An 18,476-nucleotide genomic window follows, 5' to 3' on the forward strand; every position below is an offset into this window, starting at 1 on the left:
AGAATAAACAAACTAGGTGCAATCAAAGTTTCAACAACTGTTAGTCAATCAAATCAACCAAAACTAATAACACTGCAATTATCTAGTTTCCCACCAACGGTACTCGTAGAGCTTCTTGATCCCACAGAAGTCTTTAAACGAGCGGTCGTAAGAGATTTCACCTGATTATGGTACTTTCCTCTCCAGATAGACGGCTCCACCAGAAACAACAAAAAGATGAAGTTTGCCTGACTTTTAGGATAGTTTGCTAGAAATGCAAACTTAGATATTTATAGACCAAGGATGTTTCAACACCAAGGAATTTCCAAAACCGAAAATATTATCAAGATATGCAATGAATAGCAAAATTTGGTTTTCCTAATTCCAATAAATGCTAGTCCAAAATTTCTGAAATCTTTCAATAGAAAATCTCCAATTAGTAAATGCACAATACTAATTTTTATTCTCTAGAGATATGCATTTAATTGCTGGTAATTAAAGTATATAAAGCCAAAAACCTTAATTAAAAGATTCTCAATTTATTTCGGTACATGATCTTCGTGAGTAGTAAGGAATATCTTTGAACAATAAATGATAAGAGTTATTGAACGTGTTCAAAGTATGTTGACATCTTTTCACTGTAAATCTAATGCAGAACGGAAGCGTGAATAAAGAATTTTGATAGTAAAATAGAAGAATTGTTGAGAAATCTCAATATTGGTTTATAATAATGTGATCTAATACAAAGGACTTGTCCCCTATTTATAGAGAAGACAATAAAACTCATATTTATAAAATAATTCTAAGACTCAAACTTGAAAAATAAGAAATCCCTAAAATAATTCATGTTCTAGAATTTTATAACTTCTAAAGGTAAGTAATTCTAATAATAAAACACTTCCAAAAATAAAAAAGCCTAAACATAGAATGTTCTACATCAAGCCCGCCAGCTTGAAAAGAAATCGTCCACAAGTGTAATACCAAAATCAAATCAATCAGAAAGATAATCACCGACTTCAGCATAAGTGTGAATTTCCGGAACATCAGGGGATCTTCTGTTAAAGAATTATCACCTGCTTGAATTACAGCGGTACGAGATTGATTGCCACGACATTCGTGAGATTGGTGACCTGGTTGCCTGCACTTGTTACATCTTCCGGTAGTCGGGAGAGCATATGGATTTGAGTTGGATGTGCCAACTTGAAGTGGAGAATTAGTAGTAGGTGCTGGTGACATACGAGCATTACTTGTTTGAGACGAATTCACAACAACAGAAGGAGTAAATGGAGGTGTAGATAGAAGTGGTGGAAGAGATTTAGTGTTCATAGGTGAATGGGGTTGATTATAATTGGGAGTTGGGGTGTATTCCATGTTTTGTGAAGACGACATCGAAAAATGATGGTTATCCACAACGGACTCTGCTTTTACTGCCAAACACACATCATCATTCAAAGTATGGATAGGTTGTAAGACTAAGCATTCTTTGATATCTTTCCGCAAACCATTGATAAAACGTGCAGCTTGTTCGGAGTCATTTTCAAGCAAACCATTACGAGCAGATAAACGACAAACTTCAGTTGCATAAACCGAAACAGTACGATTACCTTGTTTGCAATTATGGTACTCACAAAATAAGACTTGATTATAATCAACATGAAGGAAGTGAGCCTTTAACAAACGACGCATCTTTGGCCAAGAACGAACAAGTTGTTTTCCAACACGAGTACGAGAAAATTGCACATGTTCCCACCATGCAGAGACAACACTTTTGAGTTTAGACGCGACACAAATAACTTGTTGATCATCTGGAATGTTGTAAAACTTGAAAAGATTTTCAACTTCCGTTATCCAATCAAGAAAACCTTCAATATCACGGTTGCCATAAAATTGAGGAAGAGCGTTCGCCATTCGATAATTAACTTGATTATTATTTGGGACTTGAGCAACTTCATCATCATCACTATCTTGCTGTCTGTGATGTTGAATAATATGACCATTCAAATTGACTTCACCGTCACGTGGTTGTGGTTATTTTTCACCATTACGAGGTTGATGACCGTCATTGTGAACATGTCCATGAGCATCGTTAAGATTCACAGTAAGAGCAGCTAAATTGGTTGCAACTAATTGAAGTTGACGTTGAGTCTCAACTTGAGAATCCATAAATTGACGTTGAGATTATGCAAGAGCGCGTACAATATCATCAAGGCTAGAATGATTATCTTTCCCGTCTTTCTCTTTGCCTGTCATGGTGCAATTGGTTTTCGTAATAACTGGACGAGTGGGTTTCGAGAAAACAAGGGAAAACAGGACCGGACGTGTATGCTAGGCTTGGACTAATGGCTATAGGGAGAGATAGGTGGGATTATTTAAGCCGATGGGAGTCTTGGACTTTAGTAGTAAACGGCTGGAGGTCGACGGTGAAGCGAGGAGGAGATAATGTGGGTACTGAAGTAATAAAGACGTTGGAAAAGGTGTATAAGAATCAAAGATGGAACAGAAAGGAATTGGAGAGGAAAAGGTGGTGGATGGATATAAATAACGATTGAGAGGAACAGTAGTAAGACGTGGTGATGGGATGGACGTGGTAGAGAAAGTGGACAGAAGGACGTGATGGACGTGGTAGAAAAAGAATAAAAAGGGTTTGGTAAAAAAGTTAACAAACGTCTTTTTTATTTTTTTTTGGAAAATAAAATGATAGTTGATGATGGGGTTTAAGAAAAGATCTTAATAGGTAGAGAATAGATGGGGTAGAGAAAAATTAGATGAAAAGAATAAGAGGACCGTAAGCCGAAGCTCTAGATGCCACTTAATGCAGAACGAAAGCGTGAATAAAGAATTTTGATAGTAAAATAGAAGAATTGTTGAGAAATCTCAATATTGGTTTATAATAATGTGATCTACTACAAAGGACTTGTCCCCTATTTATAGAGAAGACAATAAAACTCATATTCCTAAAATAATTCTAAGACTCAAACTTGAAAAACGGTCCGCGAGTTATAACCCCAAAGGTGTCACTCTCCATCCACATAAAACCCATCCAAATAAAAGTAATACAAAAACCCCAAATAATCTAAACAGTCTAAACTGCTCTTCCCCTAATTCAGCCCAAAATAACTAAAGAATAAACCACCCACTGTATCTTCATTCGTAAACCCGAAAACGACCAATAAAAAAAAACCCATTAAACTCCCTTCCCTAAAAATCCAAAAACTCTCAGATCTGTGAAAATCATCACCAATTTTTGATTCTCTCTTTTTCAATTCTTACTTACTTCAACTAGTGAAACATAATTATGAATCGAATCATTTCTAAACCTAATTTCTGACCTAAATCGTCTCAAAACACAAGATGGTGAAGAAACAAACTCAACAGAAGAAAAAGAAAGATGAAAAATTAAACAAAGCAGTGGAAAAAATTCCAAACAGTAAATCGAAGAAAATATTCCAAAAGGTAAGAACCATATCAACTAATTTTGTATGCACTATTTTTTTGTGAAGTGAATTTCGTCGTATTTCTCATTTGTCAATTCAAAACTGTGTTGATGGTGTTATTCTTTTTTTTGGTGAAATCAACATGAATGAATGATTTTTAGTTTGGTTTCATCAGTGATTTTGATAATTAGGTTTAGGTTTGGTTTCATCAATAATTTTTGCAATTAGGTTTAGGTTTGGTTTCATCAGTGAATTGTTATATGTTTTCATGTGTTTGTAGCTATTAATTAGGTTTAGGTTTCATTTGTTTTCATTTTATTATTCACGGTTCAATTTTAAAATTTCTATTGGTGTGTTTATTTGATGTTTGTATGATGAAACCATATTTTGTTTCACCATTTCTACCTTGGTTTACATATACTTGAAACCAATTTTTTGTTGGTGTGTTTACTTAACTTTTGTTTAATGTAACCAGATTTGGTTTTACCATTTCTGTTTATGGTTTACATATGCTTGAACCAATTTTTTATGGGTGTGTTTATTTAATGCTTGTTTGATGTAACTGGATTTGGTTTCACCGTTTCTGTTTATGGTTTACATATGCTTGAAACCAATTCTGATGGTGTGTTTACTTAATGGTTGTTTGATGTAAATAAATTTGGTTTCATCATTTTCACTTATGGTTGGAACTAAATCTGTTGGCGTTATTTATTTATTTATGTATTTCAGTGTCTTTGATGGAACCAATTATGGTTTCATCATTTTCATTTATGGTTTACTTCTAGTTGGAACCGAATTTGTTGATGTTTTTACTAATTGGTTTCTTTGATGCAATCAAATTTGGTTTCATCATTTTTAATTATGGTTCATATATGCTTGGAATCAATTTATGTTGATTTTTTTACTTAAAGTTTATGTGATGTAACCAGATTTGGTTTCACCATTTCCAGATTCGGTTTGACCACGTTTAAGAGATCGATGACACAATTAATCAACCAGAAACGTACAAATTCTAAAAGATATACATGTTGTGAGCAAAAAGGATAAGTTAAAATCCAATTATGTTGATTTTGAAATTCTAAAATCAACTATGTGTGTTTGTAATTTGTGAATCAATTTCTTTTTCGGGTGCTTGAAATATTTGTTTGTAATTTCAGGTGAAATTTTGGAGTTCATTTCAGCTATTGCATGAAGAGCCTGTTCAAGGGAAAATGAAGTTTCTGAAGAGGGGATATCATAAAAGATGGGAAACATGAGAGCAAAGTTGGCATTCAAAATCCTGATGGCAAAAGCAGATCAATGAAAACATTGGTGTAACTATCAACTAGTTGTAATACTTGTTAGAAAGTTGTGATAGCATTTTGCAACATTGTATATTTCCTGTCAAAATGCTTATAATATTTTCTAAGAGATTTCAATTTCTTATGAATAGTTTCAACCGTTGAATTCATTTTTTCTTGTCGAATTGATTTAGTTGTGTGTTCGATTTCAAACCAAACTTAAAAGAGATTTAAACTCATGTGTGATATAGGAACCATGTTTAAATGAAGTTTCAACTGTAAGTCTGTGCTAGTTCATCCGTAAAAGAAACATCTTGATGGTAAGTACAACTACCAATAACTGTATGTAAGAAAGTAAGGTACAAGTATAATGTTCATATGGCAAATGAAACCAAATAAACAACAGTAAAAAATGATGAAATCAAAAAGGGTTCCAACAAAAAATGATGAAACCTATTTTGGTTCCAGCATAAATACGATGAAACCGATTATGGTTTCATCATAAATAAGATGAAACCATAATTGGTTTCATCAGAATTCATCAGTAGCAGCACTTCATTTAAGCTTCATTTCTTCTCTAGTTTACAGCATCATCTGCTATAACTCAGCTCTACTTTCATCCTCCGTCTATCCACAGCAGCACCATCTGCTTCATTGACCATCTTCTTCTCATCCTTGTAGCACTAGCCAAGACAGCAACAACACAGCAACACAGATCCATGCTCTATGCTACATCAAAAATCAATATGTTACATATTTAGCTCCTAAATCATCATAACTAAATCTTAAACATGAACATGACTTTGTTCCTTAGACTGGTGCAACATACTCATTCACCAACAAGAACAACTAACCTTCCACCATGTCTTTCAAAAATAAAAATGTTCCTTCTTTACGACCAAAGTCTAGCAATTAACGAGCTAATTATAACTAAAGGAGACATAAACACAACTCTTTCTTCGTGGAACCACCCTCTCCTAGGTTAACATAATAAGATTATCTTTCTATATTTTTCTTTATTTCGGGATTACTCTAAGTAAGTAACTAGCTATTTCCCATCACTCCATCGTGAGTGTAAATTGTGTACCCATGCCCATGATGCTTAGCCTATTTGCTTTACTTCATACCAATTCATATGTTACTGACTATACACAAACGATTAAAACAAAAAAAAAACAAGCTATACGGATAAAATAGACATCGTACTTGCACTCCAAGCAGTCCTTCAATGAAATTTTAACTGGTTTCATGTCCAATTGTTTGACAGAAGGTGCAATCACCACTTGGTTCTGTAAAAACAAAAACAAGAATTAGTCAAAAAAAATCATTTGATATAACAATTAGAAATCAATAAAATTCTTATTGAAACTAAAATCACCACCACCTGGGATGTCTCCTGCTTCTTAGCAGTCGTAGTCCCATTTAGAGAGACTATGCAAGCTTGTGATGGTGCGATGTAATCATTGAGATCACTGATTTGTAAAGTTTGTGAGAATTTTGCCGACATATCTGCAGAAATTGAAGAAATAAAAACCATGTTTCCATGAGAATAGCGGTAAATTGACGATTACTGAAGAAGAACCACCTCAAAATTATATGACATGACATATCTAATCTTTCTTTTCATCTTCCAATAAATCTAGCGCCTGCACGGAAGTATCATCATCCAAATTTGGTACATCCTCGAGTGCGGACACTAAACTTCCCTCTAAAGATGATGAATTTTTGTTTTCTTCTTTCTTGGTTGCAACATTGTTCACAGCCGCTGCCATTACATGAATTGCATATACCATTCTCCAGTACTCTTTTTGGTCTTTCAAAAAGAACGTGAATTTGGACCTATTGAAGCTCGAGCCCTTTTTTGAGTATCAGATGTATGCAAGTCCTCAACCTTATCTTTATATGCATATGCATTCTCACTTTGTTCTTGAGTACCGTTTGTAAAACGGTCTGGAGATTGCGTGTTTTCTAAATTTTCATGATCCGTGTCATGCTGGTCATCATCATCGTGCACAGTGTTGTCATTCCAACAGCGCCTATACCTTCCATTGGCCCGATTATCCCCAAATATATCAGCTAAATCATCAAAGTGTGGAAGCGACTTTGTCCTCCAGCATTTGACATCAGGATGCTTCTGCAATTGAAATTACTGAATTGTCTTATTAGCATACTAGACTCCTCAGTTCAAAGAAATACACCACATCTCATCAATACAAAACGAAAAATCCAAATTCATTCAATTGTTACAGAATAACATAACACACCTTGATATATTCATCCCATACAACATCATCAGCAACCACAACTTCTCGCGACTGGTCCCATCCAAATCCACTTTGACCTCTAAGAGTACTTACAACAACATAGTTTTTCTTCAAAGTTTTCATACGGTTTTTCAACACATCCTTGGTAAAAGAAGAACCAAAACTCTGCATGAAATTATCGACAATGTGTGTCCAAGCATGTTTGCTGAACTGACCATCAAGTAATTGTCCTTCATGTACTTGGTCTGCCATTAGACCCATGAACAGTCGATCCATGGGAGGAGTCCAAGTTTTCCTTCCAGTTTGGGGGTTGGATGATTGATCACTCCCCATACTCTATAATTAACCGACTATGCAAGCTATTGCTAAACAAACTCTTCATGAAAGTTAATAATGGCCACGCAACACAATATGGTCTCATTACTGGATTCTATAACCTTGAAAACTTGGGCAGAGAGCTAATAATTACTCAAACAAAGCTTGTCATGAGCATAATGAATTAATGAAAACAAAAACACAAGCTAGTCTTGCCCACTTACTGATTCAATCAAATATAAAAGTTTCTTTCCCAAATTGGGTATATTATTCTAACTTGGATCTATTAGATGTTCGTTATAGATTTTACAACCACTATCAACAGATGTTCATTAGAAATTTAACAATCACTATCAAAAGACAACCTAAATCATCAAACTATGAAGATGATATCAGTAACATGCAATTGAAAAAAATCAAAAGACAACATACACAATAATAAGAAGAATGATAAATGTTCATGCATAAACAAATATGATAAGGAAAAGAAAGAGGATGAAGATGGTACCAGCAACTTGCAATTGATTCGTAGCAAACCCTCTGTAAAAAAAAAAAAATCCCAATCAGATTTGCTTGATAACAAATTGAATCATAGAAATTGTAAAAAAACCCAAATCAGATTTGCTTGATAACAAATATATTCATAGAAATTGTAAAAAACCCAAATCAGATTTGCTTGATAACAAATTGAATCATAGAAATTATTATGTGTTAAAATAGATTAGAAAATAAGTATACCTTGTACAGATTTCATGTAGAAACGATGAAGATTCACATCAGTATATATATACAGAATAAAAGGTATGAAAAACCCTATCGTGGGTTTAGTAGTGGTGATATACTGGTGTTCGTGGGTTCGATGATGGAATTGTGCTATTCTATTCTTGGCGAGGAGTTGGGGGTGGTGATGTTTACAGTGGTGGAAATGGTGTTGGTGGTGAAGGAATTGAAGGAGGAGGAGGAGGGTGGTGGTAGTGGTGAGATACGAACGTGTAGTGGTGTGTCGGGGGAGAATAAAATTATTGTTGGTCTTCGTGGAGATCCATTGTTGCTGCTGGTGATGATGGTGGTGGGAGAAGGAGACAGAAGAAAGAAGAAAAAAGAAATCAGAGAAGAAGAAGAAGAAAAGGACAAGGGCATGTTTGTCTTTTTTTAAAGTAACAAAAACTAAATTTACACATTATTATTTGGCTTGGGGTTTTTGTCCCAGTTTTATTTGAAACGGTTTTTATTTGGTAGAAATAATATGACCGGTTTTTTCTTATCACTAGTTTGTTCACCTAGGGGTTTTGTCACTAGTTTTGCTTGAAAAATAAGAAATCCCTAAAATAATTTATGTTCTAGAATTTTATAACATCTAAAGATAAGTAATTCTAATAATAAAACACTTCCAAAAATAAGAAAGCCTAAACATAGAATGTTCTACATCAAACTCCTTATTCATATTTACATGGATTTACATTCTTGGAATCGGTTATACCACACTTCCAAACAAGTTTAGAATATTGGTTCACCTGTATTCCAAGATTACTATGTGATTGATCAAATATAAAATCACATACATGGGTTCAATCGGTTCTACCAATCACTATGATCGGTTATACCTTAATATAGAAATACTTGTGATCGGTCACACAAGTTACCAAGACCGGTTACATCAGTTATCAGGATCAGTTACATCAATTACCGGGACCGGTTACCATATACTCATGGCATTGCTTGTGATCGGTCACACCAGTTACCAGGATCGGTTACACCACTTACCACGAACGGTTACACCAATTAACAGGATCGATTACACACACACTCTGTGATCGGCACACCAATTACAAATATCGATCATACCATCTCATGGTGATTACTTAGGATCAGTTACACTAATTAATAAAAACTAGTCATACCAAATCATAAGTAAGGCATTATGATTAGTTATACCAAGATACATAACAAAGTTAAGATCGGTTCTACCAACTCACACATATTGGTCATCCAAAGATTTGCAATAAATAGTCGGACCAGTAAACCTATTGATTTCCCTTTCGATTCAGAAAACAAGTTCATGAATGTACTTCCTTTAAAAAAATGTAAAACATTGTTTCCTAGGATAAAATCTTCACCATAACCCATTCACATAATCATAACAGTATATACAAGATTATGTCGATGTCATATTTACGAAGTTCAAAAGATAAGTGTTATACTTCGTAGTCTAATTCCATAATACTATGATCATACAAATATGACCATGTCACATCACTAGAATGTCATACAATATGTACAGTATATACAGCTTCACATTTATTTTTTCAATATAGCATGACTTGAAAGATACGTAGGAATGAAAGAAGTTCAATTCAATATTACTAACCTCAAGAGGAATGATGATGTTGTCGTTGTAGTCTGCTTCTTCTTCACTTTCTTCAGGTCTTCAGAGTAATACTTGTATGTCTCAACATTCCTAGACTTTCTAGTCTAACCTAAACGAAGTTGACTCTAGTATACAATCAAGCGACTTTAGATGAGTTTTGAATCACTGAAATATGACAACCAAACTTGACATACCAAAGCTTGGTGAATTCAACCGAGCTATGCTCTAACACCAAATATCTTGTATCTTGATAGTTCGTGTATTTTGATTTTGTTGGATTGTTGAGTTGCTCAAAGAGATTTTTTCTGGGGAAATGCTTAGACAACCCCAAAGTCTACTATCCTAAAGCCTGGATTGTTGTGTGTAAACTCAAGGACACGGGAGGTTAGGCTTCATGAACATGGAACATTTCAATATTTCTATGATTACTGAAATTGGTTGGAGACTGGAGAAAGACAAAGACTCTCTAGGGTACCAATTCATGGATGCTAAATATCTCCTTGGGAGAAATGTTCTGAACATGGATACTAAACCTAAAGATGGAGATTCTTGGATATGGAAAGGCATTTTGGAAGGAATCAACAATATCCAAGAACATAGCTCCTGGAAAGATGGAAATGACAAGAAAATCAAAATTTGGGAGGATATTTGGATTCCTACAATATTCTCTCAGGTCCCAAAGCCTGTTAGTTGCCCAACTGATCTAATTATGGTTGAGCATATTCTTCTTCCCAATGGGAACCGTAACGCTCTAATAAATACTTGGTTTAACAGTACTACTGCTCAAATTATTTTTGGCATTGCTTTCCACCCAAGAAAAGATGATCAAATCATGTGGAATCTCACTGAATCTGGAGACTCTCTATACAAAGACAAAATGGATAATCTCTATAAAAATGGTGTCCAGACCAGCAATTGGAAAGCTTTGTAGAACATGGACATTGCTCCTGTGATTCATATTTTCTTGAATGTGTCCATGGAATTCTCCCGACTAATGCTAAAATTGCTTGCATCCTCCACTACATTAATCCCATCTCCAAGTTATACAATAATGGGGAGAAAACTAAGACACACATGTTCCTAAATTGCCTTGCTGCTACCTCTGTCTGGCACTTGTTGCTTGGACCATCCCATGTAAAGTTTGTTTGCAACACAAACTTCATGGACTGTTTAAACTCTTAGTTCACTACTGGATCAAATAGCAATGCCAGCAACACTTATGCAACTGCATCCTGGTATATCTGGAAAGCTATGTGTGGTTACATCTTCAATCACATTCAGCCAAATGCCAGACACACTACTCTTAGTATCCAGCAGCACCTATGTAACCATAATAGAGTTCATAACATACAAGACCATATCCTCAATTCTGCTCATGACACTGGGGATCATGGGAGCAATTTTACTGATGATACAACCAATTACTCTCTCGACTATGTCCAAAGAGGGGCCTTTAGCATAATTATCAAAATTTGCACCTTACATGACCTTGAATCGATGGTTTATTTTACAGCTCTGGATTTTGCAGGAAACACCATTGAGGCTAGAGGATTGCCAGGATACTATGGATAACGGGGAGCAACAGGAAGAGCAGACTTAGCTTTTGAGTGGGTCAAGGGATTACAACTCATAAACATTGAAATTCAAGCTGGATCCATGAAAACTCTAGTTCGCTCCACAATACTTTACCATAATGTGGTCCAAGACAGATTCCATCTCAGTTACCATGAAAGAAATAGAAGAGAAGACAATGCTGACAATGATCAGAGCATCCATTTCATCTCTTTTGCTTAAAATTATCCATAGATTACAAAATCTGAGTTCGTTTAAATTAGTTATGAATTGTAAGAACTAACTCATAGGAGTAGTGGCACCTCAGAGTGAGTATCATTTTTCCTTTTGTGCGTCGAAATGGAAACTTAGTGTAAGTTTATTTAATGATCTTATTTCTAGTGGACACTTGCACTCATAGGTATACGCATTTTGTATAAAAAGTTATGATGGAAACTTAGTGTAAGTTTATTTAATGATCGTATTTCTAGTGGACACTGCACTCATAGGTATATGCATTTTGTATAAAAAGTTATGGCATTTCGTGATATAACTAGACCCATCTGTTTAGGGACGGAGGAAGTAGCATTCATCTATCAATTAGTTACGATCATTATCAACCTTAAGCCTATTCGGTAGCTGTTCAAGGCAAATAGCTTAAACCACCTGCATCATAAACCTCAACATGTGCCAGTCTTAAATAAACCCTGCGAGTTTTAAAACATGAAGATCTCAAAGCTAAACTAAACCCTGCGAGTTTTAAAACATGAAGATCTCAAAGCTAAACTTCCGAAGGAAGTTAGGTAAGGACGTAAAATAAAACCAATGGGATTCACGACATGAACTCAAACTTGGCTTTCAGTGAACCTACGTCTATGCGATATGATTCTGTAAAAGGATACCTACATGGCGTGGACTGTGAAAGGTAACATCAGTTCTTGCCCCACGGTCAACCAGGCCATTTTGCAGAAACATACCATGCCTAGTGTTGTATATAAAAAGCTTGCTCCGGTTTACTGTTAGTTCACTTGAAAGAAAAAGGTTCCATTTAGCCAGCTCTGAGACCAGCAAAAGACATTCTCTAAAATCTTTTACCATAATGTTGACAACAGAAAACTTTCTCAAGTTTAGGCAAGTGACAATTCCAGTACCCATCAAAGACAAGAGATTAGATTTCCAACAGGAACAACTAGAGAGCCTTGAACAATTTGATATATCAGTAAACAAAAGAGAGACTATTTCATAAAGATGACAACCAAAGGAAAATGAACACAAACTCTATTTTATGTCATTGAAAGAAAGAAAAAAACCTCCATTTTGCGTGAACTTTAAGCACTCTACAAAAGATAATAGCATTGTACGCCTCTTAGTGGATGTTCACATAGCAACATCGGGATCAAGTCTTCTCTGAATTGCAGCAGCAGCCTGCAAAGAAGTTAAATCAAGTAAATAATGTTTATAATATGAAATCAAGAACTGGAGAAGTTTTGAAAGTGCAATCATCAACATGAATCTGGCGGTGGCATTTACCTCGAAGTTGCCTAGCTTGTACTGATAAGCCATTTCTTCCCTCAGGCGACCTTGTTCTTTCATTGCTTGTGCCTGTTAATTTTGAGAGAAAAAGAAATCAGATGCTGCTGTAATTTTGCTTCAAGTTAGTAAAAATAAAAAAAATGGAAAGAAAATATAGCATGCATTAACAAGATGCTTTTGTTTAACAATAAGATGCTCACCATTCCACTCTGCATAGATTTTTTTAACAATTCAACCTGCTCCTGCTTTTGTTTTTCACGCGCTTGCTGCACCTCTAGCCTGTAGGGTGGAACAAATTTCAAAATCTTACTCTATGATACCAACCCAGTACATTAAACAATAATCACAGAACATACAATAACCGAGATGTGAAATAGTCAAACCAATAGGGATGTCAAAAATAGTTTCTGAAGTCAGTGTTTTCATCCTAGCTAAATATGTTCATTTAGGAAACATGTAATAGACTAAGAGGTACTGCCTTTTAGCAACAAAAAGACAGAAAGGCTTCAAAAGAAAATATAAGACTTCAACTTCAAAGAAAAACGGTCAAAGCTAAACAGTTGTCCAGGATAGAAGACAAAAGGCAACCGTATCGAAGTAATTTGTTGAAAAAAAAGGATCCCATAAAACCCGCTATGCTTTCAAATTCCTAGCCCCTACGGCAATATTACTCCAAAAAACTGTCACACGCACTTATACCATGGGATACATATTTAAGTGGCCTCTATGGTACAAGGAACACAAGTGATATTTGTCAGATTTCTAAAGCACGGACACAACTTAAGCCTCAAGAAACAGAGCAGCGGTGCAAAAAATAATAAGTAATTCAGGAAAGTTGGATTAGCATATGAAAGGCAGAACCAACTATTCCTCATAAATCAGTATTTGCGACTCAGCAGCCTAGTACATATGCAATTGTATACTTGTATCTAAAATTTAGAAATTTGTCCACATACCGACGTTGTTCTTCGTCATCGAATAATGTACGCTCTTGCTGGACCTTTTTAGTACCTTTCTTGATTTCTTTTTCTATCTGATGCTTGTGGTAAGCATCTAGGCTATAATATCTGCAACCACAGAAATGAAATGTTTTATGTTTTAAATTAGTACGCATGTTTGAGTATTAAACCTAGAAAAAATATCACTCATACATAAATGTGATATGGCAATAACACAAGTAAGAAAGAGTGTGATATGGCAATAACACAAGTAAGAAAGAGAGATGAGAACACCTAAAAGTAGGAGCAGCAGAAGAAGAATACACCAACTAAAAGGAGATGAAGAACATACCAACTAAAACACATTATAAAGCTGGATTTCTCACAGAAAAATAGTCTACTGGAAGTGATAATAAAACATTATTGCTGTGTGTATCCCATCTCCCACAGAAAAAAAGTACCATGACACTGACATGGCTTCTTCTTTTTAAAATTTTGAAACGACATTGATATGGCTGATAGGGTAGTAGTCTTACTTTTTTGAAGGAAATGTAGCTGTATTGTGATCTTCCATAAATCTGTAAGAATATAAAAATATTAGCAAAACAAATGAGATAACCAAACCATCCAATTGCACTGAAAGCAACATATTGTAAAGCCAGTCATGTTCTTGATTAAGTGAGATACTCTTACTGTTTAAACAATTGCTTTTCTTCCCAATTGGGTACAGTTTCCAGGTTCACCTGTATCAAAATTCCAATTAGCTACAAATAGATGATACCATAATTTCCAGCTATATCAAACTACGAAATACAAATTGACAGATACAACCTAAAAGAATATGAAGATACAACCTAAAAGAAAATGACGATGAATTCAATGCGAAGAAGTAAAGGCTAAATAAAACCCGCCATGAATACGTTGCCCATCATAACATTGCATAAGATGATAAGAATGTAAGACAAGGTAATTAATAAGTCACGATGACAAAGGAGATAGTATCAAAGTTAAAGGTATTTTTTCTCCTGCAAGCTTTATACAACACCTCTTTCACTTCTGAAAGCCAGGCACTAAACTCCGGCCTCTTGTTCCTGAAAAAAAAACATAATCGCATGAAAAAGAGAGGCAAAAGCAGATCAAAATAGACATTCATCTATAACTAGTCAGACTTTTGATGTTACATACTATAGATTACCACAAGTGCTTGAAGTCTAATAAGAGCAGCAGCCAATTACCAAACAACAATTGAAACAATTTGCAAACTGATCAAATAAGATGTAACACCAATTTATAAAGCTTAATTCAATAAGCAACATTACATACCACATATCAGTTTCTCTAATAATTCCATATTTCCCCCAAGAGTTTGTAACAGCTCCTTTAATACCTTCCTTCTTATCTTTCTTCTTCTTTTTTTTCTTTCGATCTTTTCCATAATCACTGTCTTTCCTCTTTCCTTTTCTCTCTTTCTCTCTTCTTCTTTTCCTTCTTTTCTCCTTCTCATACTCTCGCTCTTTTCTCTTCCGTTCTTTCCTTTTCCTCCTCCTCCTCCTCTCATCTCCACTCTCACTTTCTTCTTCAGATGAATAATCATCATCCGAACTTTCTGATTCAGATTCGGAACCTGATAATTCCGAATCAGATTCCTCGTCATCAGAATCAGAAGGCGAATCTTCATCACTGTATTTTCTTCGAGAGCTTTTCTTAGAACCAATGCTCGATTTCCTTCTCCCACTACTACTACTCTTCTTCTTCTTACTTCTACTTCTACTACTTTTATGTTTTTTTCTATCTCGTGCAATTGATTTATCATCTTCATCTGATGAATGTTCTTCTCCGTTTTTCCTTTTGGATTTTCTTTCTTCTAGTTTATGATCTCTCCTTGATGGAGTTACTTCTTCTTCATTATCATCTTTGCTATTTCTCTCTGATGATGAAGATCTTTTTCGATCTTTCGCCATTTTTAAGAAATTCTAACCTCTAGGGATTGCGGACTCGAGAAAGAAAAAGAAACCAGTGTTTTTGAATCGAGTTAGCAACTTAGCACTTTAGCAGTGAGTCACGGTGAGTTAAGAAGCCCATAAGATTATGTACTTTTACGGGCCCAATATAGTAATGAGAGGTTTGTTTTTTTGTTTTGTTTTTAAGTTAAGAAAACGAAATTACTGACGGTCTAAATAAGAAATCTGTTTTGAGGCATACTGAATTTTTTTGAGGCATATTATATAATGTCAAAATAGGATCACTAAATAAAAAACATCATCACTCCTTATCCATCTTTTTTGATAATGGCATAACTACCCTTACATAATTAGTGTTAATGATTATGATTAGATTTGATTAGCTAGGAATTTTAAGGATTGATTAAAAATAAAATTATTAGTGGTGAATTAGTAGATAAATCAAATTTATGTGAGAGAGTTGGGATTTTTGAGAGGAAGAAGAAGAAGAAGTGAAAAAAACTTGGGTTTTGAATTTTGAAATTTTAGTGATTAGAAGTGACCAAAATGGGTGATTCAAATCAGAGGTAGACTTCTATACGAGGTTTAATTTCTTTTTATAAGTTGAATCTTTCAAAAAAAATGAATTTTTAAAACCCAGGTCTACTGACCAGATGAACAGTTCGGCTGATAACTTTTCAGCCGAACCTCCGTTTTTTGAAAATATACCTAGGTTCGGCTGACAAGTTATCAGCCGAACCTAGGTACATTTTTAAAAAATTGAGGTTCGGCTGAAAAGTTGTCAGTCGAACTTCACTCTGAAACTGACAAATTTAGGTTCGGCTGATTCGAACAAAATTTAGCAAAGTCGCGTGAGCCGAACATAGTGTTTCTCTAAATCATACACCAGGTTCGGCTCAAAATTGATACTCCAAGATCAGCCGAACTAATCTTCTGAAAACCCTAATTTCATCTTTGAAATCCTATTCTATCGATCAAACAAAATAAAATCAATTAAAAACAAGATGGGTTTGTTACACATACATTCTAAAATACATCTAAGAGCAATTGAGGTTTGGATTTCGCACTTCAATATCGCTCACTTTGATTCGTGTTTGCTTTACTTGATCAATTTCTTGATTGAATTGGAGTCCAAGATGTTTAAGTTTAAAGTTTATTTTGATTTTTGATTTTAGGTTTTTGAGGATAAGGACGTTCTAGTAATTTAAATTGTTTAAGGATATATAGGTAATTGAACTACCTTTAGACACCCCTTATAAACCCACCCTAGATGGTGTAATGAATGAGTATGCCTCAAAAAAATTGAGTATACCTCAAAACAGGTTTCCTAAATAAATAAAGGGAAAGTTAGGGGGAGACCCAAAAAAAAATAATATTCTCATTGTCAGGCCCACAATTAATTTTGGGTACCGTGACACCCATAATTATTTCCGTGACACCCATAATTATATGAAATTATTAAAAATGTCTGCATGACGGATTATGTATCCGTATGACGGGTTATGCATTAGGGGTATAATTGGCAACGCAACTTGGATATAACATATCTAAAAATATGCGCCTTCGAAATTTACAAATTTTATATCGTTGGAGACCTTTTAAAGAGAGCTACGCAACGAGTACAAACAATAATATCAAATTTTTGTTTTTCACGAAAAAATTGGAGGTGATCATCGTTTTAGGGAAAATTTTCGGAAACTGACTGCATATACATTATGCAGCCTCCAAAAAAGATGCATAACGAATTATGAAACCATTTTTTCGACTGCATAACAAGTTATGCATCTAGAACAAGTTATGTAGCCATTATTTTGGTTGATTTTAGTTCGTACAGAAAAAAATTGATGCATAATGCGTTATGCAGCCATATTTAAATGATGCATATCAGGTTATGCATCCATTTTCTCGATGCAAAAAAGATTATGCAACAATTTTCTCGATGCATAATGCATTATGCAGTCATATTTTCAGATGCATAACAGGTTATGCATACACTTTCATGACTGCAAAACATGTTATGTAGATATTATTGTAGGTGCATAACAAGTTATGCAACTTTATTTTTTGTTGGTTTCAATACTAAGAAAAAAGTATCTGCATAATGTAGATATTATTTCCTTCATCAAACCACTCATCTTTACTCTTTTAATAGTTTGTAAGCATTCATCCTTAAAAGTGCGTGGCAACCATTTACAGTCCCTGCAAATTTAACACCAAATTCAACAAACAAGTATTACACTGTAAAAAAAAGTCAGAAAACAACACTTCACATATATAGTGTTGTTTCGAATCGATTAGCTTGTGTATTTATACTCCTTATAAGATCTAACAACAGCCATTCTAAGAACGCCAACGGCGCTTTCATTAAATTTACGAACTCGACAAATAGACAGTAAAACATCAACATTGAAATGATTACAAGCTCTTAAATCATTTTTCACTAATCCTAATATCTCCTGACCTAATGATGGATCTTGTTTCACAGCAAAATTGAAATGCAGTAATACAGTTCCTTCAACTTGTCTAACAATTGAACTCACTTTACTTAATCCTCCAAAAATCCAATAATTCCTTCAATCACTTCTCGTTTGCTAAAATCATTCGAAGCTAAAATCAAAAGTTGGTAAATCAATGATGGCAAATCCTGTAAATCAAATTCTCTCATTCTAATAAAAACTTTATCTAGAAATTCTCTCGACCTAATTTTATCAAGAACTGTAAAATTTGAATCAATTTTCTCGACCTAATTCTCTGGACTCTAATTTTCTTCTTCGATTCTTCCATCAATATATCATAAAATCTAAATCAAACTTGAGTGATAACCAATACCCACTCTTCTTAATCGACCATAAC

General features: G+C 34.6%; 2 protein-coding genes across 2 annotated transcripts; both read right to left on the reverse strand.

Moving 5' to 3' along the window:
* Positions 1-6,509: 6,509 nt before the first annotated feature.
* On the reverse strand, positions 6,510-7,290 carry LOC113353356 (L10-interacting MYB domain-containing protein-like). Its single transcript, XM_026596987.1, has 2 exons — positions 6,958-7,290; positions 6,510-6,827 (listed from the first exon to the last, which is right to left on the reverse strand). Exons 1-2 carry the CDS (start codon positions 7,288-7,290, stop codon positions 6,510-6,512), a joined length of 651 nt encoding a protein of 216 aa, XP_026452772.1.
* A 5,003-nt stretch (positions 7,291-12,293) lies between these two features.
* On the reverse strand, positions 12,294-15,703 carry LOC113306745 (RNA-binding protein 25-like). The gene is made up of 8 exons (XM_026555657.1): positions 14,986-15,703; positions 14,708-14,753; positions 14,356-14,405; positions 14,199-14,240; positions 13,681-13,791; positions 12,925-13,003; positions 12,722-12,793; positions 12,294-12,616 (listed from the first exon to the last, which is right to left on the reverse strand). Exons 1-8 carry the CDS (start codon positions 15,621-15,623, stop codon positions 12,569-12,571), a joined length of 1,086 nt encoding a protein of 361 aa, XP_026411442.1. The 5' UTR covers positions 15,624-15,703; the 3' UTR covers positions 12,294-12,568.
* Positions 15,704-18,476: the final 2,773 nt, after the last annotated feature.

Source organism: Papaver somniferum, chromosome 1, assembly GCF_003573695.1.
Source record: "Papaver somniferum cultivar HN1 chromosome 1, ASM357369v1, whole genome shotgun sequence".
Taxonomy (NCBI): Eukaryota; Viridiplantae; Streptophyta; class Magnoliopsida; order Ranunculales; family Papaveraceae; genus Papaver; species Papaver somniferum.

Bases quoted from the DNA above. Each gene is read 5' to 3' on its own strand.
- LOC113353356 (XM_026596987.1), bottom strand. From the start codon at position 7,290: ATGGGGAGTGATCAATCATCCAACCCCCAAACTGGAAGGAAAACTTGG. The intron at 6,828-6,957 runs GTGTGTTATGTT...TTTCAATTGCAG, and splicing joins TATGGGATGAATATATCAAG to AAGCATCCTGATGTCAAATG.
- LOC113306745 (XM_026555657.1), bottom strand. From the start codon at position 15,623: ATGGCGAAAGATCGAAAAAGATCTTCATCATCAGAGAGAAATAGCAAA. The intron at 14,754-14,985 runs GTATGTAATGTT...TTTTTTTTTCAG, and splicing joins ATTAGAGAAACTGATATGTG to GAACAAGAGGCCGGAGTTTA. The intron at 14,241-14,355 runs GTAAGAGTATCT...ATATTCTTACAG, and splicing joins GAAAAGCAATTGTTTAAACA to ATTTATGGAAGATCACAATA.